The sequence below is a fragment of the Xenopus laevis genome, chromosome 5L (genome assembly GCF_017654675.1).
Source record: "Xenopus laevis strain J_2021 chromosome 5L, Xenopus_laevis_v10.1, whole genome shotgun sequence".
NCBI classification, from domain to species: Eukaryota; Metazoa; Chordata; class Amphibia; order Anura; family Pipidae; genus Xenopus; species Xenopus laevis.
The window spans coordinates 148,237,120-148,262,402 of record NC_054379.1 but is presented as its reverse complement, the minus strand read 5'-3'; the positions used below and the strand labels follow the sequence as shown (position 1 = coordinate 148,262,402).

Below are 25,283 nucleotides of genomic sequence, written 5' to 3'. Positions count from 1 at the left end.
TCTCTATTAATTTGGATCTTCATACCTTGTCTACTAGAAAATCTTAAATAAACCCAATAGGCTGGTTTTGCTTCTAATAAGGATTAATTATATCTTAGTTGGGATCAAGTACAAGGCACTGTTTTATTATTACAGAGAAAAAGGAAATTGTTTAAAAAAAATCTGGATTATTTGGATACAATGTAATCTATGGGAAACGGCCTTTTTGTAATTCAGAGCTTTCTGGATACTGTATTTCTGGATGATGAATCCCATCTGAGAGTTATTCAGAGTAGGCAGTACAGCGCAATATCTAGGATAGCCCTTTGTATCCCTAGGCCTCTGGAGTGTTTGTGGATTATATTTGATATCTGTTGCTTCTGATAAATTGCATTTATTCAGATGTTTTCCTTTGCCAGGATACCTATAGAAGAAGGCAGATGCAGCGCACCATGACAAGGCAGATGTCCTTTGACCTAACCAAGCTGCTGGTAACAGAGGACTGGTTCAGCGACATCAGCCCTCAGACAATGAGAAGATTATTGAATATTGTTTCAGTAACAGGTAATGCAGAAAAACAACCCATAATATACACTTTTTATTTTTAACACGTCATTTAAAGGTTTTAGTTCACGCACAATATTGTATTCTACATTTTTTTTAATAACGTTCTAATTTTTATCTTCAAAGACAAATCTGGATTATCGAAGTTCCCATACCTAATTTAATACCTTGTTCCGCTGGAAAGTATCTGCATCCAGAGAGCATATACAGCTTTTTTGCCAGTGTTGTACATCCATTGCTTTGCTAGTTATCATTAGTAGAAAGGATTATTGTGGGTATGCTGGAAAAGCAACAAATAGTTATTTTGTTAGGAGCTGACTACTTTCAAAGCCATGTGTTTTGGGTTGGGAAGGCTGCTCTGATAATACTAGTGTAGGTGTAGTGTTGTTGACCATAGACTGCCAGTGGACCTCACAACTCTGTAACTTGCAAGTGTTGCTATGGAAATGCTGCTTGTTATATTGCCTGGTGAGGTAGAAAATGAGCAGATCTCTCTGTAGAGACCCACTGGATAAGGACTGCATCTGCACACTAATGTGGTTATTACCTGATGGGATTTACAGCCCTGTCTGATAGGTGTCTGGCTCTTTTTGGTGTGCAACCTTTTTGAGAGCCCCATACATGGACTGATAGGCTGCTGAATCTGTCTGGAGTGGCCAAGTTGTCCACTTTTACTGGCCCATGCATGGCGAGCGTAAGGGTAATGACACTCAGCCGCTGATACTCAGTCTGCTGAAAAACACAAGCCAAGAAACAGCCCCTATGCAGCCATCCGCCACCCTTACCTTGCCTGCACTCAGAACCATTGCATCAGCCTGGGTACAGGCACACAATGCTAACTCTTGCTTAGGCTATGGGCACACAGGAGGTCAACCCAAATGCTAACCTCAGCTTCAGCTCCGCTGTGTGTGACTGATATGCTTCTCTCAGCCTGCAAAAATACACCGGCTAACAACAGACGCTAATAACAGCCTGTGTGCCCATAGCCTGATTCTCGTCCTGCCGATAAATGCAATCCAAATAAGAGAGTATTTTCAGTATATACTGGGCAGCAGACATTCAAATTAAAGCAATCTTCCACCAGGTAGTAAAGCAAAGTGAAGAAGTGTCCACAGCCTTACGCATTTCATGTTACAAACACTTAGACGTTGTTCTGCCCTGACAGAACGAAAGTTTGACAGCTTAAAGGGATACTGTCATGGGGAAAATTTTATTTTCAAAAAGCATCAGTTAATAGTGCTGATCCAGCAGAATTCTGCACTGAAATCCATTTCTCAAAAGAGCAAACAGATTATTTTATATTCAATTTTGAAATCTGACATGGTGCTAGACATTTTGTCAATTTCCCAGCTGCCCCAAGTCATGTGACTTGTGCTCTGATAAACTTCAATCACTCTTTACTGCTGTACTTCAAGTTGGAGTGATATCACCCCTCCCTTCCCCTAAGCAGCCTAACAACAGAACAATGGGAAGGTAACCAGATAACAGCTACCTAAAGGTGGCCATACATGGAGAGATCCGCTCGTTTGGCGATGTCGCCAAACGAGCGGATCTCCCTCCGATATGCCCACCTTGAGGTGGGCAATATCAGGCTGATCCGATCGTGGGCCCTAGGGCCCAACGATCGGATCCTAATGATGCCCAAATGGGCGGTCGGATCGCGGGACCGCATCAACGAATAGATGCGGCCGCGATCCGACTGGATTTTCTGTCCCATCCGATCGAGATCTGGCCAGATCTCGATCGGTGAAGCCCGTCGGGGGGCCCCATACACGGGCCAATAAGCTGCCGACACGGTCTGTCGGCAGCTTTTATCGGCCCGTGTATGGCCACCTTAACACGAGATAACAGCTGCCTGGTAGATCAAAGAACAGCACTCAATAGTAAAAACCCATGTCCCACTGAGACACATTCAGTTACATTGAGAAGGAAAATCAGCAGCCTGCCAGAAAGCATTTCTCTCCTAAAGTGCAGGCACAAGTCACATGACCAGGGGCAGCTGGGAAATTGACAAAATGTCTAGCCCCATGTCAGATTTCAAAATTGAATATAAAAAAATCTGTTTGCTCTTCTGAGAAATGGATTTCAGTGCAGAATTCTGATGGAGCAGCACTATTAACTGATGCGTTTTGAAAAAAAACATGTTTTCCGATGCCAGGATCCCTTTAAGTGTTTGTAACATGAAATGTGTATGGCTGTGGACACAATAAACTTCATCACTTTGCTTTACTACCTGGTGGAAGATTGCCTTCATTTGAGTGCCTACTCCATAGTATATTCGGTTTATCCGCTCCTCGTGCTGAGGGCTCAGGGCGCTGCACCTGGGCCTCTTCCCTAATATTGTGAGTAACAATCTTACTATTTGGGGACCCTCATTCAAATTCATCCATACAAGTATTTTCAGTATCTCAAAGAACACTGACCAAGAATGAAGAGATCATTATTTACTTTGTGACAGATAAGAAACACAAAGGGTGTAATTCTCTGCAAACAAACAACAGATTACTCAGGGCTGTCCCCTCCTGGGAAATAGAGAGCAGCTTCAGGTTCTGAATGACATTGTAATTAAAATTCCAGTCAGCAAACCAATCTCATAAATTCCAGGGCAGGAAACAGTAATGTGCAGCCTAGCACCAGCGCTGTAATTGCCAAATACAATCCGCTACGTACTTGCAATCTCTATAATCTAAACGGATCAGCTGAATTCACCCTGAGTTATTTCCCTGCACTTTTGCTTACGATCTATGTGTATAAACTTATAAGCACAGCTTCAGCAGTTTCCAAGGTAAGAAACATATTGCAGATACATAGATACCCAAGCAAAGTAATTGAAATACTTCCGATAGAGTGTATTTTGCAATTGCTGGGTACCCATTAAGATTCACCAAGTGGCCTCTCAATCTGACCTTTTTTTTTTTTTTTTTTTTTTAAAGGGGTAGTTCACCTTCAAGATCACTTTTAGTATGTTATATAAAGGCCACTTCTAAGCAACTTTGACATTGGTCTTCATTATTTATTCTATATTGTTTTTTTAATTGTCTTCTTCTAGTGACTCTTGGCAGCTTTCAAATGGGGGTCACTGACCCCATATAAAAACAAGTGCTCTGTAAGGGCAGAGACACATGCTCAGATTCGGGGAGATTAGTCGCCTGGCCACAAATCTCCTATTTTTCAGTATGACTAATCTCCCCGAACTGCCTTCCCCTGACCAGAAATGATAAAAAATGAAAATCAATGGCAAATTGTCTCAGAATATCACTCCCTACATCATATTAAACCTTAACTTAAAGGTGAATAACCCCTTTAAATAGCACTGGGCCTGCTTATATGTGTAGGTGCCAGCTACCCAAGGTTCTGTTGTGTTCCAAGACTAACGCCAGTATTTTCTACTGCAGGGCGATTACTCAGAGCCAACCAGATTAGTTTTCACTGGGACAGACTGGCCTCTTGGATCAACCTGACAGAGCAGTGGCCATACAGAACATCTTGGCTGATCCTGTACCTGGAGGAGACCGAGGGGGTCCCTGATCAGTCTACTTTGAAAACTATTTACGAAAGGTATTTTGTAAATTTACTGCCTTATGTTTTTTGGTTCTAATGATCTGTTTCATCATTGGTACAATTCCTCCTTCAGCTGTATACATTGGGTAGGCTGAATTTATTGGCAGCAGTGTATATGCAAATGCATGTCTGTATTATGCCCAAGACCGGGAGGCCCATTTATCCGAATTTGTCGAATTTATCTCAATATTTTCTGAAAACTACTCCCACCAAATCTGCACCGTTTTTTTTTCTCCTTATTTATCAAATACACTTTCCCGAAAATTTTCTTTTGCTGGAAAAAAACCAGCGCTGATCAAGATATCTTTGGGGCTTCTCCCGTTGACTTATATGCAACCTCGGCAGGTCTGAGATGGTGGATTTTCGGATTCAGACTTTTTCCATCCTTGGTATATAATAAATCCCGAATTTTTAGTGTCCTGCTTTGTCACATCTGGGTGCTGGTGACGTTACATAAATCAGGGATGTCCAACCTGCAGCTATCAAGCTGGCTTTGAACATATCCCATTATCCACTTAGAGGCCTATCCTCTAAGGGTAAGGGCACACGGGGATATTCTGGGAGATTTAGTCACCTGGCGACTAATTGCCTCTTCTTCTGGGCAACAATCTTCCCGATCTGCCTTCCCCTAACTTCCCACCGGCTATGATGAAAAATCGGCAGTGATATGGTGCTCGCAGTGCTTCGTTTGGGTGACTTCCCATACCGCTGGCAATTCTTCATTATAGCCGGCGGGAAGTTAGGGGAAGGCAGATTGTTGCCCAGAAGAAGAGGCGATTAGTCGCCAGACGACTAAATCTCCCCGAATCTCCCTGTGTGCCCTTACCCCTAAGGGCTCAGAATTTGCCTTATATCTGACTCTGATTCAAAGGGCCTTATCATTCTTTTCATTTGTACGTTACAAAGGGAATCAAAAGTAATTTGCTGTGATATTTTATCATAGCTATTGATTTGGCCCTGATAGAGCTATATAAGTTCAGAAACTCCTTCATGTAGTGGAAATTTGGCGCAACAGTGCCAGCAGATGGCAGTGCTGTATAATGCTGAAAAAAAAATCACTGGGCAACCAGAATTTCTTGTTAATTATTTTATTTTGTCAGCAACTCTATGAATATGTGTGAGCTGCATAAAATGTATGCAGGAATATAAGATAATTATATAACAGGTTTGAGGGACAGCAACCCAGACATTTTCATCTTTCTTACTCTCTAGAACATAAAAACGGTCACATAACAACATGCTGAACTTCAGCTTCCAGCATCCTAGAAACAACCCTGCATTAATAGTGTAGGTATTTTTCATAGGGAATCTTTTAGTACCTACTTTTGCACATTTTAATAAACAGCTTATGCTATTTGGGGTGGGGTAGAGGTACTAGGTGGAGCCTATTATTATCATTTATTCATAAGCATGCAATGTATTTGATACCGTATGGAGACAAGTTCAATTAGAACCACAAGGCACGGACCCACCTTGCTAAAGCCTATTAAAATTGACGCTGTTAAAGAAATGTTTGTTATTGGTCCTTTGCTGAACAGATCAGAGCACAGTAAAAAAAGCAATTCACATTTAAGTAGACTTTTACTATGTTATAGAATTCTAAGCAACTTCTCAATTGGTCTTCAATTTGCCTTCTTCTGACTCTTTCCAGCTTTCAAATGGGGATCACTGACCCTATTGAAAAAAAGCAACCTATTTAAAGGAGAATTCAACCCGTAGTTTAAACCCCCCCCCCCTGGGTAGACCCTCCCCCCCCTTTTCGGAAATCTCCGTGACTTTCAGTGCATGCTCAGTGGTAAGGGACCAGAAATTTACTCCAACTGCGCATGTACCGAAACTTTAGAAAAAGACTGAAGAAAGAAGATGGCGCCCGTGAACTCCCGTGGACAGAAACTGCAGGGAGGGTTAAGTAAAAAATTAGGGGCATTTGCCAGCAGGGCAAGTAGGCTGGGGGGAGGAGGGAGGGGGAGGAGGGAGGGGGGGGCTACCCAGCTACCCAGCTACCCAGCTACCCAGCTACCCAGCTACCCAGCTACCCAGCTACCCAGCTACCCAGCTACCCAGCTACCCAGGGTAGAGGGGAGGGAGTTTTTTTATTATAGGTTGAATTCTCCTTTAAACATACATTGCTGCTAGGAAAAAGATCCCTTTAATATGACTGTATACTGTACTCCAGAGGATGACCTGATTTGCAAGCATCTATGGATATTGCCCAACATTAACGCCCCCCACTACACTTCTAATGACAGGCCTGCATCCCCTTGGCATAATCTATGTATATTTTTTTTTTAATAGGCTATGGCCAAACTTCGTACATTTTTATGTTCCTGCTGCTTAAACTTCAGTGTATTGTAACCACTGTGTGTTTATTGGCTGGCTATGCACCCTGTGGCACCAAATATTCATCCTCAAATCTTAGGCCATGTGCCCAGCTGGGGAATATAACACAACAGGGGGCTTATAGCTTTAAGAGACTTGCTAGCAGATGTCTCCATTGGTTTTGGAGGTAAATCTTCCAGCATTATTAACATGGATTTATATACATATTTGCAGCTCTAAAGCCTAAATATTTATACGTCTAAAAATGCCATATTTTATATACTGAATTTATTGCATCAGCCTAAAGTTTCAGCTTCTCAATAGCAGCAATGATCCAGGACTTCAAACTTGTCACAGGGGGTCACCATCTTGGAAAGTGTCTGTGACACTCACATGCTCAGTGGGCTCTGAGCAGCTGTTGAGAAGCTAAGCTTAGGGGTCGTCACTAATTATCCAGCAGAAAATGAGGTTGGTCTGTAATATAAGCTGATGCTACAGGACTGATTAATAAATTCTGATGCTAATTGCACTGGTTTCTGTGCTGCCATGTAGTAATTATCTGTATTAATTACTAATCAGCCTCATATTTTGACATTTCTATTCTATGTGTACTGTATATTTTGAGTGAGTCCCTAAGCTCAGTAAGTGACAGCAGCACAGAGGATGTGCAGTGAATCAGCAGAAAAGAAGATGGGTAGCTACTGGGGCATCTTTGGAGACACAGATCTTTACTGCTAAAGGGTTGTGGTTGCCTTGGGCTGGTACAGAAGCCCAAAACATAATGTACAACATTTCTGGCTACTTCTTTAGTTAGGCTTTAAATGCCAGGGGGTGCACCTTCCTTGGGTCTTGTGTCATACAGTCACCTGACCTGTTGGCTGTTGAATAGGTTGTTGAGATTTCCCCACTCCCATTTGATGGGACGCTACACTGATTTGCTGATTAACACAAATATCACGCAGCCAGTGGATTTCACTGTCATTGCATTTTGCTATTCCATGTCTCAAAATATATTCATCTTCTCAGGATTTGAACCTGTTGTTCACCTGCAATAGCACATTGCCTTCAGGAGGTGCCCAATCGGCATGCAGTAAGGTCCTGCTTTCCAGTCCTTATGGCTGGGGCAGGCACTGATAATCCTAATATTCCCCTGTGCCTGTTTTGGTGCATAAAAAGGGTTTTCTTGTAGATTTCCAACCTCCGTAGGATTTGCAGAGGAATATGAATGTGTGTGTATATATGTGCGTAGGTTGGACCTGCTGCTGCTTCTTGTCCGTAGCAGATGGGTAATGACAGTATTTAAAGCACACAGAGAAATCCCTCTTTAATTTGGATCTTTCCAATCCCATAAATATTCTGGATTTGCCCATCCTTATATTATTTCCTTTCCGCTAATAAGCTTGTTAAGATATTTTATACAGGTATGGGAATCCATTATCCGGAAACCCGTTATCCAGACAGCTCAGAATTACGGAAAGGCTCTCTCCCATAGACTCCATTTTATCCAAATGTTTCCTTTTTCTCTGTAATAATAAAACAGTAGCTTGTGCTTGATCCCAACTAAGATATATTGAATCCTTATTCGAGGCAAATCCAGCCTATTGGGTTTATTTACCGGTAATGTTTACATGATTTTCTAGTAGACTTAAGGTATGAAAATAATCCAAATTATAGAAAGATCAGTTATCTGGAAAACACTGGCTCTAGAGCATTCTGGATAACAGGTCCCATACCTGTACTAGACAACATTTAAAACAGTAGCTTGTACTTGATCCCAACTAAGATATATTGGGGGTCATTTATCAACACTGGGCAAATTTGCCCATGGGCAGTAACCCATAGCAACCAATCAAATTGCTGCATTCATTGTTCTACTTGCAGCTGGCTTCAAAAAGCCAATCACTGATTGGTTGCTAAGGGTTGGTTGCCCATGGGCAAATTTGCCCAGTGTTGATAAATGAGCCCCATTGAATCCTTATTCGAGGCAAATCCAGCCTATTGGGGTATATTTCATGTTTGCATGATTTTCTATTAGACTTAAGGTATGATGATCCAAATTATGGAAAGATCTGTTATCCCGAAAACCCCAGGTCCCGAGCATTCTGCATAACTGGTCCTATACCTGTATTATAGCGTTTCCCATAAAATTGCCTCTGGTGTTTATGCTGGCGTCAGAGTGAAACGGCGTTGCAATATATCATTTGAGATCTGTCACATCCTTCCATAACATGTTCGTTAGATAACGACTGCCCAAAAATATCAAAGCTGCTTTTTATCATTAAATCTAAAACCGCACTTTGCATTTCTATTTTAAAAAAAAACCAAAAAACATAAGAATTTCTATGTGAGTCACACTTCACCTGAGAGTCTGAAATCAAAAGGCTTTTTATAGTGTGTTTATCGAGCAGCCACGTCCAATCCATCAGGAGACTGTGGGTCAGCCACATGCCGGCTACTCATACATTCCTGCTGTAAATAAACATACCTTCATGTATCAGCTGGAGCCTTAGTGCAGCACTCGCCAGCCGAGCATCCCCAGAGCCCTGTGCTATTGCAGTGTGTGGCCTGATCTGGAGAAAGCTGCCCGTGTTTGCCTTTAGCAATAGAACGCGGCTAACTGCTGTTATAGGAGAACTAAACCCTAAAAATGAATATGGCTAAAAATGCCATATTTTATATACTGAATAAAAATATAATGCAGTGCTGTCCTGCAGTGGTAAAACTGGTGTGTTTGCTTCAGAAACACTACTACTGTTTATATAAATAAGCTGCTGTGTAGCAATGGGGGCAGCCATTCAAATGAGAAAAGGCTCAGGTTACACAGCAGATAAACTCTGTAGAACATAATGGTGTTATCTGTTATCCACTATTTAACCTGTGCCATATCTCTTTTCAATTTCCACCATTGCTACAGAGCAGCTTGTTTATATGAACTATAGTAGTGTTTCTGACGCAAACACATCAGTTTTACCAGCACAGAGCAACACTACGGGGCCCATTTACTTAGCTCGAGTGAAGGAATAGAAGAAAAAAAACTTTGAATGATTTTTTTGGCTACTTCGACCATCGAATTGGCTACTTCGACCTTCGAATTGAACGATTAGAACTAGAAATCGTTCGAATATTTGACCATTCGATAATCAAAGTACTGTCTCTTTAAAAAAATCTTCGACCCCCTACTTCGCCACCTAAAACCTACCGAGGTGCAATGTTAGCCAATGGGGGAGGTCCCCATAGGCTTCCTAGGAATTTTTTGGTCATAGAAAAATCGTTCGATCGATGGATTAAAATCCTTCGAATCGAAGGATTTAATTGTTCTATCGAACAATTTTTCGTTAGATCGAACTAATTGCGGTAAATCCTTCAACTTCGATATTCGACCATATGTAAATCTGCCCCTACATGATATTTTCATTACTTTAACATACTTTCATTTATTGGTGTTACTGTTCCTTTAAGTCTACAAAAAACCCATTAAAACATTATTTAAACCGAATCGGATTGTTTTGCCTCAAATTAGGATTAATTATATCTTAGTTGGGATCAAGAAAGTTAAACTATTTGCTTAATAGACGGCCTTCCTGTAATTCAGAGCTTTCTGCACGACGGGTTTCTGGATAAAGGATCCCATACTTGTACATAGTTAAAGGAGAATAAGGGCTCTTACAGACGAGCGTTTTGACCTGCGCTCCGGTTTCATGCGTTCAGCCGCAGGGGAGCACAGGAGTAGACGCACTGAATTCTTTTCAACGTGGCTGTACTCACACAGACGCATGTAAGCACTGAACGCAGGTAAAATGCAACACGCTGCGTCCCAACCTGCATTCGGCGCTTACATGCGTCTGTGTGAGTACAGCCACATTGAAAAGAATTCAGTGCGTCTACTCCTGTGCTCCCCTGTGGCTGAACGCATAAAACCGTAACGCAGGGAAGCGCAGCTAAAAACGCTAGTCTGTAAGAACCCTAAAGAAATCTCTTTTGTAAGGTTTTTTGTTTTTTTTTTTGCTGAATTTTAGGCCCGAGTTACCGAGAGTGTTCTGCTGCTGTGTGTTGTGTAGCAGATTCGCTGTGTTTAGCTGCACTGACAGAAGATCCTGCTTTGCAGTTTTTCGGGTTCTGTGTGACGTTTGACCTTAGGTTGGTTTTACTTGGGTGTGAGCATTTTTTCTTGCCCGGTTTATCTGTCGGTAAGAGACTGGTTTGATCAGAGCTGCTGATATCTCTTTGTGGACCACGATGATTGCTTTTAAACGATTTCCATTTAGAGGGCTCGTTAAACAGGCAAAATACATTTTTAACGAGATACTCATGGAGCAACGGGAAAGACCCAAGCTTGTAATTGGATTTTTTGTGCGTTCCATAACAAAATGATTCCACCATGGATTTGGCACGTATGTGGCTTTTTTCCTGTAAAAGAACATGCTTCAGCATTCATATAACAGGCCAGGGTTTCCACTACAGCATTTTGTTACAGAGTTTTTTGTTTTTTTTGTCTACGGGATTAACTGACCTGCGGCTTTATGCCCATTTCACTTGCTACTGGCGCTCTCATCAAAATTGCCACTTAAAGGGGTGGTTTGACCTTTGAAATAACTTTTAGTATGTTATAGCATTCTGAGCAACATTTCAATTGGTCTTCATTATTTATTTATTTATTTTATAGTTTTGTTTTTAAATTATTTGCCTTTTTCATCTGTCCAGCTTTCAAATAGGGGACACAAATGCTCTTTAAAGCTACAAATGTATTGTCATTGCTACTTTTTATTATTCATCTTTCTATTCAGGCCTCCTATTCATATTCCAGTCTCTTATTATATCTATTATCAATGCATGGTTGCTAGGGTAATTTAGACCCTAGAAACCAGGTTGCTAAAATCACAATCTGGAGAGCTGCTGAAAGCTTAATAACTCAAAAACCACGAATAATAAAAAAAAATGAAAGCCAGTTGCAAATTGTCTCAGAATATCACTCTCTACATCATACTAAAACGTTAATGTAAAGGTGAGTAACCCATTTAAAGGAGAACTAAAGCCCAATGAAAGAAGTAGCTGGAAGTGTTGTACATTATGTTTTGGGCTTCTGTACCAGCCCAAGGCAACCACAGCCCTTTAGCAGTAAAGATCTGTGTCTCCAAAGATGCCCCAGTAGCTCCCATCTTCTTTTCTGCTGATTCACTGCACATGCTCTGTGCTGCTGTCACTTACTGAGCTTAGGGACCCACTCACAATATACAGTACACATAGAATAGAAATGTCACAATATAAGGCTGATTAGTAATTAGTACAGAAAATTACTACATGGCAGCACAGAAACCAGTGCAATTAGCATCAGAATTTAATAATCAGCCCTGTAGCATCAGCTTATATTACAGACCAACCTCATTTATTGCTGGATAATTAGTGAGGACCCCTAAGCTTAGCTTCTCAACAGCTGCTCAGAGCCCACTGAGCATGTGAGTGTCACAGACACTTTCCAAGATGGTGACCCCCTGTGACAAGTCTTAAGTCCTGGATCATTGCTGCTATTGACAAGCTGAAACTTTAGGTTGATGCAATAAGGTCATTATATAAAATATGCCATTATTAGCCATATTAATTTTTAGGGTTTAGTTTTCCTTTAACAGACCTGGAGGTGAACGAATATCTGCTAGATTGTTTCTAAAGGCAGAACCAGAAGTGCAGAAAGTAGGAATGCACCAAATCCATTATTTGGGATTTGTATATAACCCCCGAATTCTTTGTGAAAGATTCGCCGAATACCGAACCGAATCTGAATCTTAATTTGCATATGCATATTAGGGAAGGGAAAAGAAAAAGTGGGGAAAAAAAGATTTTACTTCCTTGTTCTGTGATGAAAAGTCACTTGATTTCCCTTCCCGGCCCTAATTTTCATATGCAAATTAGGATTTGGTTTGGCCAGGCACAAGGTTTCGTCTGAATCTGAATCCTGCTGAAAAAGGTGGAATCCTGGATTCGGTGCGTCCCTAGCAGAAAGGTTTTGACAGATACTGCCTTCAACTGCAATTACATTTACAAATAACTTTAAACCTATTAAAACCATGTAATCAACATATACAGGTAAGGGATCCGTTATCCGGGAACCCATTATCCAGACAGCTCTGAATTACTGAAAGGCCGTCTCCCATAAACTCCATTTTATCCAAATAATCCAATTTTAAAAAAACGATTTCCTTTTTCTGTGTAATAATAAAACAGTACGTATGTACGTAACGAAAATATATTCACTTTAAATACAATATCCAAGCTTAAATATATTCTATTATATATACCAAATACATTTTACTATTTTATAGCTGACCACTTTCTTTTTACAGTTTCACTCGCATATATCTGTAGTACAGGTATGGGATCCGCTATCCAGAAACCCGTTATCCAGAAAGCTCCGAATTACGGAAAGGCCGTCTCCCATAGACTCCATTTTATCTAAATAATCCAAAATTTTTAAAAATGATTTCCTTTTTCTCTGTAATAATAAAACAGTACTTTGTACTTGATCCCAACTAAGATATAATTAATCCTTATTGGAAGCAAAACCAGCCTATTGGTTTATTTCATGTTTACATGATTTACTAGTAGTCTTAGGGTATGAAGATCCAAATGACAGAAAGATCCATTATCCGGAAAACTGCAGCATTCTGGATAACAGATCCCATACCTGTATTCGAAAGTTGCTTCTAAGTGACTGTTCTGTAGTTTAGGATTTTCATTTTGAATTTCCTTATTTTCCCCTTTAATTGGCGGCACTTTTTTTTTTTTTCCTCCACCGTTTCCCCAATTCTGCCATAAAGCGGTACTCCCCAACCGATGGCATTTTTTAATGTCTGTGTGCAAGTGGCCCAGCGGAATGCAGAACGTGCCAGCTGGAATGTGGACTGGAGACTGCTTTGTAAACATTTTCTCTTCTCCTTATTCTAACATGTTCCGCCAAATGTCTTTAAACTCTTCTAATATTGGCTGGCCATATGCAATGTAATTTTGGCTGAGACGCTCACTGTCCTCTGGAGGTCCATACAGCTCTATCAGAGCTCCCTGCGGGGAAACGCATGCCAGTTGTTCGGCTGATCACAGGAAATGAAAGCGCTCTGAAAGTTATTTCTTCCCAACAAATCATCCTCTACAGCTAATAATAGACAGCCATATTGCTTTATGTGTGTGTGTAGCAAATAGCTGGAGCAATTAGGAACTTGCTGTTTTGAAAAGAGAACATTCTAATAAGTGGCCACGAATATCGATTGAACAATCTCTCATAAAATAAAAACGAGAGTCAGTATGGCTCTTATTAAATTACAGCCCTTCTTCATTCGCTTACAAATGTGTGACATGCACAGAAATTGTGCATCAGCTCTTCAACTTCTCTGCGTACGGAGACAACCCCAAAATAAAAGTTTGGCCTATTAAAAAAAAAAAAAATAAATAAAAAAATTAAAAAAAGCAGCTTTTCAATATACATTTATTAGAATGTTTTAGTGCTTTTAAAGGATAAGTAAACATTTAAAATTAGTGAATGTAAAATTGATGAGTGCTATTCTAAGAAGTTTTATAATGTACATTCAGTATTTGTTTTTTTAATTCCAAAATATTAAAGGGAAATGATACCCCTCGAACAATGTAGGTCTCTATAAAGATTTATTGAATAAAACAGCTCATATGTAAAACCCTGCTTCATGTAAATAAACCATTTTCATAATAATATACTTTTTTAGTAGTATGTGCCATTGGGTAATCATAAATAGAAAATTGCCATTTAAAAAAAACAAGGGCCGCCCCCTGGGATCGTAGGATCAACTGACAGTTCTGTTTTTTGCTTCCACGCTTCTTCCTGTTACAGTTGTAGTATTTCTGGTCAGGTGATCTCTGAGGCAGCACACAGACCATCACAAAATGGTGGCTCAAGGCAAGAGATGTAAAAAGACAATATTTACTTATATATATATTCCAGTTTGGTAAGATTCTTTAATATGCCACTTAATATGATATAAACTATCTGTTGCTTAAGTATTTATTTTGGGGGTATAGTTTTCCTTTAAGTGATGCATGTACTGTTAACATGAATGAATTTTGTTACAACAGCACCACCTGTTGGTCATTTTCAGACCAGTCTGACCACCAAGTTGTCAAGGAAGTTGTCAGGAGAAAGGTTGTTGTCAGGTTACCTAGAGCACCTGGCCCTGTGCTGGTGGTAACGACAATTTAATCACTTTAAATACAATATCCAAGCTTAAATATATTCTAGTATATATACTAAATACATTTTATTATTTTATTGCTGACCACTTTCTTTTTACATACTTTTCCATACTTTTCTTTACATACTTTTTACTCCCATATATCTGTAGTACAGGTATGGGATCCGTTATCCGGAAACCCGTTATCCAGAAAGCTCCGAATTACGGAAAGGCCGCCTCACATAGACTCCATTTTATCTAAATAATCCAACTTTTTTTAAAATGATTTCCCTTTTCTCTGTAATAAAAAAACAGTAGCTTGTACTATATAATTATATATATATATATAAACCTGCCTATTGGGTTTATTTTTAATGTTTACATGATTTTCTAGTAGACTTAATAGAGTATGGAGAAGGTATGCAGATCCAAATTACAGAAACATCCCTAATCCAGAAAGCCCCAGGTCCCAAGCATTCTGGATAACAGGTCCCATATGTATATAGTAAATATTTGGGATATATTTTTCCTTATGTCCGCTTTTTGTAAAGATTTGGGGCTGAATGATGTTAAAATGATTTATGAAAAGGAGATATCATATACAGCACAAGGTTTCTTGTTCATTTCTAAACAGATTAATGTCTATGCAAATGTACCACAAGTGTGGGGTCTGTTATCCAGAAACCTATTATCCAGAACAATTATTTTTATAAAATGGAGTCCTTGGGAGATGGCCTTTCCGCAAATTCTGAGTTTTCTAAATAACGGACCCCAAAACTGTGGTACATTTGCATAGACCTCAATCTATCATCTTCCATAGACTGGATTATATCCAAATAATTTTTTTCTGTAATAATAAAACAGTAGCTTGAACTTGATCCCAACTAAGATATAATTAATCCTTATTGGAGGCAGAATCAGCCTATTGGGTTTATTTAATGTTTACATGATTTTCTAGTAGATATAGTAAACTGGCTGCCCAGTTTTCAGAATTAGAAAAACTGGGCAGGATTTCCTGAGATTGATGCGGCGATCAGCCTATCGCCACATCATAGCCCGCCCCAACATCACTGTCCTGCCCCTCAACAACTCCGCCCCACCCCTCTACAACTCCGCCCCACCCCTCTACTCACTGCCCCGCCTTCCGCTGCGTCACAGCTTTGCCTCCTCCAGACAGTAGCAATCCTAGAGGGGGCGGGCCCTGGTGCGTGACACGCAGCCGGGCCCCGCCCCCTCCGTACGGCTGCATTTGGCCACATTTTCAGCGGCGAACAGACTGCCGGGGGGCCCTGAGGGGGTGCGGGCCCTGGCCCGCTCGCACCCCCTGCTCCCCCGGTAGTTCCGCCACTGCCCCCAGAGTTCTTCAAGGGTAAAAGTGGAAAGATCCAAATTACTGAAAGATTCATTATGCAGAAAACCCCAGGCATATTCTGGATAACAGGTCTCATACCTGTACCTTTAAAGCTATCCCAACATTTTATCACATGGAATGTGTCCGTATGGCTTGAAAAAAGCATACCCTTTTTTAATACATTCATCTAAAACAAATCTACTGTCTCCCCACAGCTCCCCTGTTTGGTTACCCCTGTTGGTCCTGACAGTGCTTCCCCAAGATCTGTCTAAGGGGGTGATGCTTTGCTTCGAATGTCAGTCAAGGGCATCAAACAAAAAAATTAAAGCCACAGGATTTAAAATAATACATGACAATAACGTTTTTTTAATGTGTTGTTAAAAAAAATATTACCAGTTACGTGTAATCAGTTTTGTTGTGTTTGAGTTTTACCCATCAGTGATTTAGTTGTGTTCTATACACAGGGTTGTTTTTCTCTTTGGATATATTTTATTCATATGCAAGATTTTAATATCCTGATATTTTAGTCAGAAAATTGGATTTTCATCTGGGCTGAAATGCATGGCGCTATTACTTAGCTTAGAAAACGCTTCAGTGATAACACGCCGCTCGGCAAGCGTATATTAGAGTAACCGTTAAGTGCCTGAGCTGGGGAGGATTCTGTTGCCATTTATTCTTACAGAGCCGGGCATGAGTTCTGATCTTTGTCATTTATTAAAAAACACTTTTCTGAGATTAAAACATACTGAGTAGGAGGGGAATTTGAGTACTTTGAGGGTGTGTGGGGACAACAGCATTTTTCTCCCTCACTTAAGACTGAAATCAGAACTCCTGAAATCTCTCCCTATAAACATTGTATCAAAATGTCAGCATAGGCAATTGTCAAATGATTCACGGTGCCATGCAGCTTCTCAAGTGACAGTTGCATGTAAATCACCTATGGTGGTTGGAAAAATGCATGGAGTTACTAGCCTGTCACCTCTATAAATAATATTGAACGGCATGTGCCAAAGTGCAGAGATCCACCGGTCACCTCACTGTGTGCATCCAAGAGGGAGCTTGTCATTGAATTGTAATAGAAGCAGTGACAGATGGACATGGGTGTATTGCTCACCTCTCTTTCCACCATAGGGCTGCAGCCAGAGTCAGACTGGGGTGTCCGGGCTTCCACCTTAGGGGCCCCTACCCCAGTCATGTGCTCCTTCACATGTAAAACTTAACAACGTCACCCCCCCTGCACACAGCATATACCATGTACTTTCTCCATGTGGTTGCGATTGGGGGTAGAGGTTGAGTACAGTTCACATCGGGCAGTGGGACTGCATTTGCGAGGCCTGGGACCTATTGGGTTTTTTCCCGTTGTCCTCCTGGCCCAGTCCAACCCTGGCTGAAGTGGTGAAAACGCCTCATGTACCATATATTATTGCTCATGCCCTAGGGATGTGGGGCCGGGCCAAAACCCACAGGAGCTGCGGGTGGGTCAGGTGCGGGTCAACTTCCACACAGTCTTCATGGTGACCTTATAATGCCCTTCTTCCGCCTCCATTGAGTGTTCTATATAGTTTGTGCCCCATCCCTTCTGTGGCGTGGGCCTAAAAATACAGAAGCGCACTGGGTTAGGATGACGAAGGGGCGGTTAGGTGAGGATGATGGAGTGGGTTAGAGTTGGGTACAAATGATGAAGGGGCGGGTGGTTGGGTGCAGATGATGAAGGGGTGGGTTATGGTTGTGTGCGGATGATGAAGGAGCGGGTTCGAGTTGGGTGCGAATGATGAAGGGCGGGGTGGTTGGGTGCGGATGTTGCAGGTGCGGGTTAGTGTTGGGTGTGGATGATGAAGGGGTGGGTTAGAGTTGGGTGCAGATCATGAAGGGGCGAGTTGACTTTTTGTCGACCCTCGCATCACTATCATACACCATATTTAAGCTTCCAAGTGTATGGGCCCTCCCTAACAGCTTTCTGGTCAGATAGATTGATAGATAGATGGATAGATGGATAGATAGATGGATAGATAGATGGATAGATAGATGGATAGATAGATGGATAGATAGATAATAGATATTTAGATAATGGATGGATGGATGGATGGGTGGATAATAGATAGATGGATGGATAATAGATAGATGGATAGCAGGTTTGATGTGGTCCTTTCCTGATTAGTCCGTATATCTCTCCATTATGATCCGATCGTTGGCCCAGGGGCCAAATGATCGGATCAGACTGTAGGCATTACTTTCTGATTTGATTCGCAGAGGAGCAGTCTTAGTGCATTAGCAGATGGGGCAATTCAGAATCCACTTAAAGAAATACCAGAATAGCAGAAATGTAACCTTTTTTTACATCTACCATAAAATTGACTTTGCATGCTTCTTTTGCCATAAAGTATTTGCCCAATGCTTTTACATTACCTATATCTGACTCCCTGTGTTCGTCTTATGAGGGGGCTGCCATATTTGTGCAGCCGGAGTCCGTTAGCATTAGAAACTCTAACTGACAGACTGAGATGGGACAGTCAGGTTTAACTAGCAATTACTTACACAAACAAACCCCTCAGCATGACCTATAGGTAACTTTTAATGTACATTCATATTTTAAATAGTATTTGTTTTGTGTCAGTATCACTTTAATAGATAGTAATTTAAGAATTAAGGTTAGTGCCTCTTTAAAAATGACTGCTCCGTTCATACAGTGCCATTATAGCACGAGAGCTTTCTGTTTCAAACCGACTCATCTGCTGCATTGCAGGAACCCTGTAATCCTTTGCCGTTACAGTATATCACGCATAAACCGGGCTCATTCCCAATGTACATGTTTAAACTGATAAACTCCTCATTTTTTATTCCGAGCGCATCCCGTGCAAACGCGGGGGCAGGAAACTGTTGTATTTACAGCACGCTTATAGCAGCGGGAGATAAACGATATGCATTTATTTTATTATTAAAAGAATTCAGATTTGGTGAAACAATCCGAAAATGGTATTTTTCTTTTTTTTTTTTTTTCATTCCGCGCAAGTAGTAAAATTTATTTTTTCCATAAAAAGCCTCATTTATTTTTATAGTAATTTGATGACACATCTGCTTGCTTTATTCAGCTGAAAAGGGAAAATGTTGCTTCTTGGTGTTTTGTAAAATTGCTTTGTTAAATTATTTTCTAAATCGTTCAACTTTTAACAAATGACATTTGATACCAACACTGGAAAGCAATTTCAGCTAATTAAGTAGGCCCTTCTCTAAACCGTCGGAACATTAAGATGACAAACTGTTCATTCAGGATTATTTTAATTGGTACAATTATTGTAATTTTGTTGCAATTATGTGTTGAGTTAAAAGCTTTTGTCTGAATCATTTAAGGTTTTTTTTTTTTAAAAAAAGAAAAAAACATACAAAATAAAATAGAGCGATATAAAAATGTAGATAAGTGTTATTGTTTAGGTAGTGTGGCCAACGGTCCAATATTTTGAAATATCACAAACACTTGAAAGTACTTTTCCCTACAAATTCTAATCACGGCTGTGCAGATGATTTAAGACTAATTATTGAATTTGCAAATATGTTGACATGCCTATGATATTAAGAATTATGAATGTTTCGGCAGTATTTATAATGTTGATCCAGTATTTTCTTGTTTATCTTGATTTGAATAAATCCAGGGAATACACAGGCACGTGGTGTTTGATAGCCCCCATATCCAAGTTTCTATGAGGGATGTATCCAACCCCTCATTTTTGGATTCAGCAAATAATAAAATTGTATTCATTGTAAATTAAAAATGTTTTTTTTTTTTCCAACTGGCCAGAGTCACACAAGGATTTGGCCAAGTCCTGGCTTTGGTGCATTCCAATTACAGGTATTACCTGTTAAGCAGAATGCTCAGGACCTGGGAGTTCTTTTCCCGGATAACAGATCTTTCCATAATTTAGCTCTTCATACCTTAAGTCTACTAGAAAATCATGTACACATTGAATAACCCCAATAGGCTGGTTTTGCTTCCAATAAGGATTAATTATATCTCCGTTTGGACCAAGGACAAGGTACTGTTTTATTATCACAAAAAATTTAGTTATTTTATGAAAATGCAGTCTATAGGAGATGGCTTTCCTGTAACTTTCTGGAAAACGGGTAACTATAAATTAGGGTTCCACCAGATCCAGGGGATTTGGGTAAATTACATAAATTTTTGCAAAATTTGGATTCAGTTGAAACCCTAGTGGTCCTCTAAACTGAATCATAACTGTTAAATCACTGTGTTTAATAATCTCCATCTTTAGGTTCCTGGAAACCTGCTATCCAGAAAGCTCCCATCAACTCCATTTCAAGCAAATAATTCTAATTTTTAAAAATGATTTTCTTTTTCTCTGTAATAAAACAGTATCTAGAATTTGATCCAAATTAAGATGTAATTAAACCTTACTTACAGGCAAAATAATTATATTGGTTTATTTAATGTTTAAATGATTTTTAGCAGACTTAAATGGGGTTTTCACCTTTAAATTAACTTTGATTATGATGTAGAGAGAGATATTCTGAGACAAATTGCAATTGGTTTTGATTTTTTTTTTTTTATAATTTGTGGTTTTTGAGCTGTTTAGCTTTTTATTCAGCAGCTCTCCAGTTTGCAATTTCAGCCATCTGGTTGCTAGTACTTGAACAAGAAGAAAGGCGGCACTCTGGTTAAAAAAGGTGATTTATTGCAACTGGTCACGACCAAAAATCGAATGACGCGTTTCAGGAACACCTCCTTTAATCCAAATTACCCTAGCAACCATGCATTGAGTTGAATAAGAGACTGGGATATGAATAGGAGAAGCCTGAATAGAAAGATGAGCAATAAGAAGTAGCAATAACAATACATTCGTAGCCTTACAGAGCATTTGTTTCTTAGATGGGGTCCGTGACCCCCATTTAAAAGCTGGAAAGATTCAGAAGAAGAAGGCAAATAATTAAAAAACTATAATAAAAAAAAAAATTAAGACCAATTCAACATTGGCATAGAATTAGCCATTATATAACATACTAAAAGTTTACATAAAGGTGAACCACCCCTTAAGGTATTGTGATCAAATTACAGAAAGATCCCTGGAATTCCAGAATCTCAACCTGCAAATTTTTGCGAATTAGAATACTATTGTGAAATTTGCCCAAATGACAACAATTTTTGGAAGATTTGAATTCAGCGGAATTCCTGGTGTTCAGCCAAACCAAACCTGAACCCTTCAGTCACTTCTTTTGATACCCTCCATCTCCTGATATTTTCTATAAATTAGGGATTGGATTTGGATTAGCGAATTTGAATGTGAAAATGTGGGTTTATATAGTGGTTGGTATTTCACAGAACCTAAAAATTATGTATTTGGTGCATCTGTAGTCGGGGCCGGATTTACATAGAGGGTGCCCCTAGGCCCACTGCCGTTCATCACCCCTGTGCCCCTCCCTTTCAATGGGGAAATTTAAAAAAAAAACATCCCCAGTGTTTTTGAACCAGTGTGGGTGTGGTGGGGCAGCCCCCTAAAATCCTGCCACCCTAGGCCCGGGCCTAGGTGGCCTTTCCACAAATCCGGGCCTGTCTGTAGTAGTATAACAAATTTATATATCACGTTTGTGTGCTTCCTATTTTTAACCACTCCATCACATGTTCATTTCATTTTGTACCCTTTACCTTTAAGCTGTTATGGTATTTGTTTTTAAGCAAACTAAAAAATGAAAAGAAAGACCAGTGCTGACATGCCAAAATGTGCCAGGTCACATAGGGGTGAATGTGTGCTGTCTCTTTATATCTCTCCATTCCGGAGTGGATGGCAGGTCATTGAGGACTATTTTGTGACATGGAAGACACTTTGGCTCACCCTTGGCTTCTAAACCAGAGCAGAAGGGCATTTTATTGGGCATATGCTCCAGCATTAGAGTTTTGTTTATCAGAAAGTTTTTTTTTTTTTATTTCCTCCTCCATAAAGTGAGTTTTGCAGTTACGTCAGTAGCTGGCAGTGTTGGGCCTCGCATCTCACAGAATGTTTTTAAGGACTTTCAAGGGCACACTCTATTGGGCAGATTTATTATGGGTCAATTGAAAAATTGAAATTGAAATTTACCTTTTTTTTTATGGTCGAATTTTGAGATTAATCACACTCTGGCCCTTTAAAAACTCGACTCGACTATTCGCTGCGTGACAGAGATCACATTACACTTCCACTAATCTTATCAGTGGCACATTGATACATTGTATACTTTAAAGGGATTAGGTCACATCAACCACTTCACCACAGATTCATGCTTGTTGTATTTAGCAACAAATCTGTATTATCTCATACTTTGACTACAGGAAATCACATCCGCAATTATGGAACATATTCCCTATTGTAAATAACATTAAGATAAATCGTGACCTTGTCACATTTATCGTCTCATACATTTCAATTGAAGAACAGTTAATAAAGATTCCATATTTCGGTATAATATGGGTGATTGGAATCATAGCTCATCGTATCCCCATTTTCATATGAATGACAGCGATCGCGCATTATGTCCGCAAAAGCATATTTACAACTACAGAGTAATTGCATATTATCGAGGACTGACCGCACGCTGTACCCACAAGAGCGCATTGATAATAATGGAATGTGCGCCGATGAAGGATTAACGATCGCGCACTATGTCTATAGGAGCGCATTGACAGATATTCAGGATGCGTCAATGAGTGATTAACGATCGCGCATCAGGTCCACAAAAGCGCATTTGACAGGTATTGAGTATGCGCCTATCAGAAGTTGGCTAAATCAGCCACGTGAGTTGCGACGATCACATTGGTTCATTCAAAACACTAACGGCCACTCGTTATCTATTTCTATGAGCACCACGCGGCTCCCGATTCATTGCCTTTGACAAAGCCAAGCGAATGCTTGGCGAAACGCGCGTCAGGCGCATTTTTAGATTTAGTTAGGCAGGGTTTGCACAAAAGACCTCTCTTATGCTGGACGGGTGGGCAGCTGAAAGTGGGTGAATGGGTTGGTGTGGGGAATCGATCTCGGGGATTATATGCTACATTTAAGATAACTATTTAACCAGATAACTGGAATTTCATTCACCATTTTGGTGTTTGTCACACAACCATTTTGATTAATTACTGGATGCGGACGCTAATGGAAACATACTTTCTGTAACCAGTTTATCTGGAATTTTGTGTACCATTTGGTGCATGCTCTTGGTGGGGAGGGACACCCAGGTGGGTGAAATGCTGGCGCTTATTGAATCATACCTCCTGTAACCAGTTTATCTGGAATTTTGTGTACCATTTTGGTGCATTTTCTTGGTGGGAAGGGACACCCAGGTGGGCAAAAGGACCAATAGAGAATTGTTGTCTTTGATTGAGTGGCCTCCCGGCACCCCTTGTCTTTTTCCGGTACTTTAATTTGTTGTTTAATATGGTGTGGTTTCAACTGGATATACCGGGTTTTTTTTGATCCCCCACCTCTTAGACTTACACCCAAACGCCACGGCTACAACAATTTTTGAGCCGATACGGACCCGCCACTTGGTCAATTGCAAACCTGTCACTAACAATTTTTAATCTTGCACTTAATTCTGGACATTTTTAAGGAATCTATTAAAGGTTAAGTTTTATCATTTTTTGTATACAGACCTCTTGTCAAATATCAAATATTGTGTGGGGTGGTGCAAAGTTACGGGTCATCTCTGTCTGTTCTTCTATTCATATCTAAACTATATGACCCTGCACACCACAATATCTAAACTGATGGTTGGTGCTCCCTGCTATCCATATATTCGTATTTACCATTTCCCTCTTTTCCTTGGGAAAATCTGGGTGTAGCACACATCTCTCTGTCCTGTGTATTCAACAGACATGGCAGCCCCTATGACCAATCTACAATCTCGGTTCGAGAAATGGTCCACACAGTTATCTGATGTTTTCCATGTTAACCCAGGGGGCAGTGGTTCCACTATAGAGGGTGATTGGAAATGGCTAATGGCTGAATATCAGCAGCAACAGATTAAACTGACTAAGGCATGGTGGTCTGTCTCCACACTCAGTAAATATGTGGAAGACAACATTATTCCTAGGGGACTGCGTATTAGAATTCTCCCCTCTTTTGAGGTGGCTGATGAAAGCTTTAAAAATAAGTGGGAAGCAATCCTACACAACTGTTCCAAACAACTGTTGATGCTTACTCGTGAACACGAACAACAGGTGGTGTCAGATTTAACTATTAAAATTAATGACATCGAGAAGAGACTTGCTGAATATTCTAAAGAAGAGGTCTACATTACACGCATGTCTAGAATTAACTCAGAAATAGACCGAGTGGCACAGGAGATTATAGATCGTAAAAAGCAAAAATATCTAAGAGACACTACTGACTACTCATTGGGTAATGTGTTCAAATGGGGCCGACGGGCATTTAATAGAAATGCCTCCCAAAGTGATTTATCTCGATCAGACCGGTCTGACGAGGATAACACTACTAACCCCACACAATTCAATAACCATGGGCCTTTTTTAGGAGGGGACACAAGAAGAGGGTCAGAAGAGGAGGGAAGAGAACTCAGAAACAGGGACAAATGGGCCTACCGCCGCCAAAATCATTGGGAACGGGGCCGTTACAGGGGCAGGAACAAACAGAGACATTAAATGTCGTTAACCTCAGTGAACATACTCTCACTGAATGTCAACAGCTGGTTCTAAAGAGAGGTTTATCCTTTTCCCCTAGTCATGACATTAATCCCTTCTCACTCTATAAAGATCTCTTCCTTTTCTGTCGCAAGCTATTGCTTAAGAAACATTTTCATCAAGGAGATGGCAGTAGAGAACATTACTCCATGAATCCCCTAATGGCCACTCCAGATCCCTCTAACCCACATGATCTATCTCAGACTGATGTAACTCCCAATACTGATCAGATAGCATTTGAACAAGCCCTAAAGGATCTAAATGATCTAATCAGCGATCAAACTGAAAGATCTATCAGAATGAAAAGCACATTCATGCCTCCTAAAAACCTGAGCTCAGCAGTGACTACATTCGGGGAATTAGTCATGCGAGACTTCATGGAATTACCCCCTCAAAATTATGACAACCTCTCCAAAGAGGAAAAGCTTGCACTCAAAGAAATTTCATCCTGGGAAGATATTGTTATCAAGCCATCAGATAAGGGTGGTAATATTGTCATCTGGCCACGGGTCATGTATCTAACTGAGGCATTAAAACAACTGAATGACCTATCATGTTATCAGAAGTTGCCATGTGATCCGACGGTTCGTTTCAGACTGTTATACAATAACTTGATTAAGGAGGGTTTACAAACTGGAGTACTAAG

The 25,283-nt window shown here is 40.3% G+C and overlaps 1 protein-coding gene across 6 annotated transcripts in view; it reads left to right on the top strand.

Moving 5' to 3' along the window:
• The window catches only part of kidins220.L (kinase D-interacting substrate 220kDa L homeolog), a 116,008-nt gene that overhangs the window by 35,756 nt on the left and 54,969 nt on the right, over positions 1–25,283 (top strand). For 5 of the 6 annotated variants that reach the window (XM_041563541.1, XM_041563540.1, XM_041563539.1 and 2 more), the window contains exons 21-22: positions 399–543; positions 3,939–4,101. In XM_041563541.1, the coding sequence (XP_041419475.1) occupies positions 399–543; positions 3,939–4,101 (308 nt within the window). Of the gene's footprint in view, positions 1–398; positions 544–3,938; positions 4,102–13,232; positions 13,861–25,283 lie in introns of those variants that run through there. The other variant, XM_041563543.1, reaches the window with a different exon arrangement.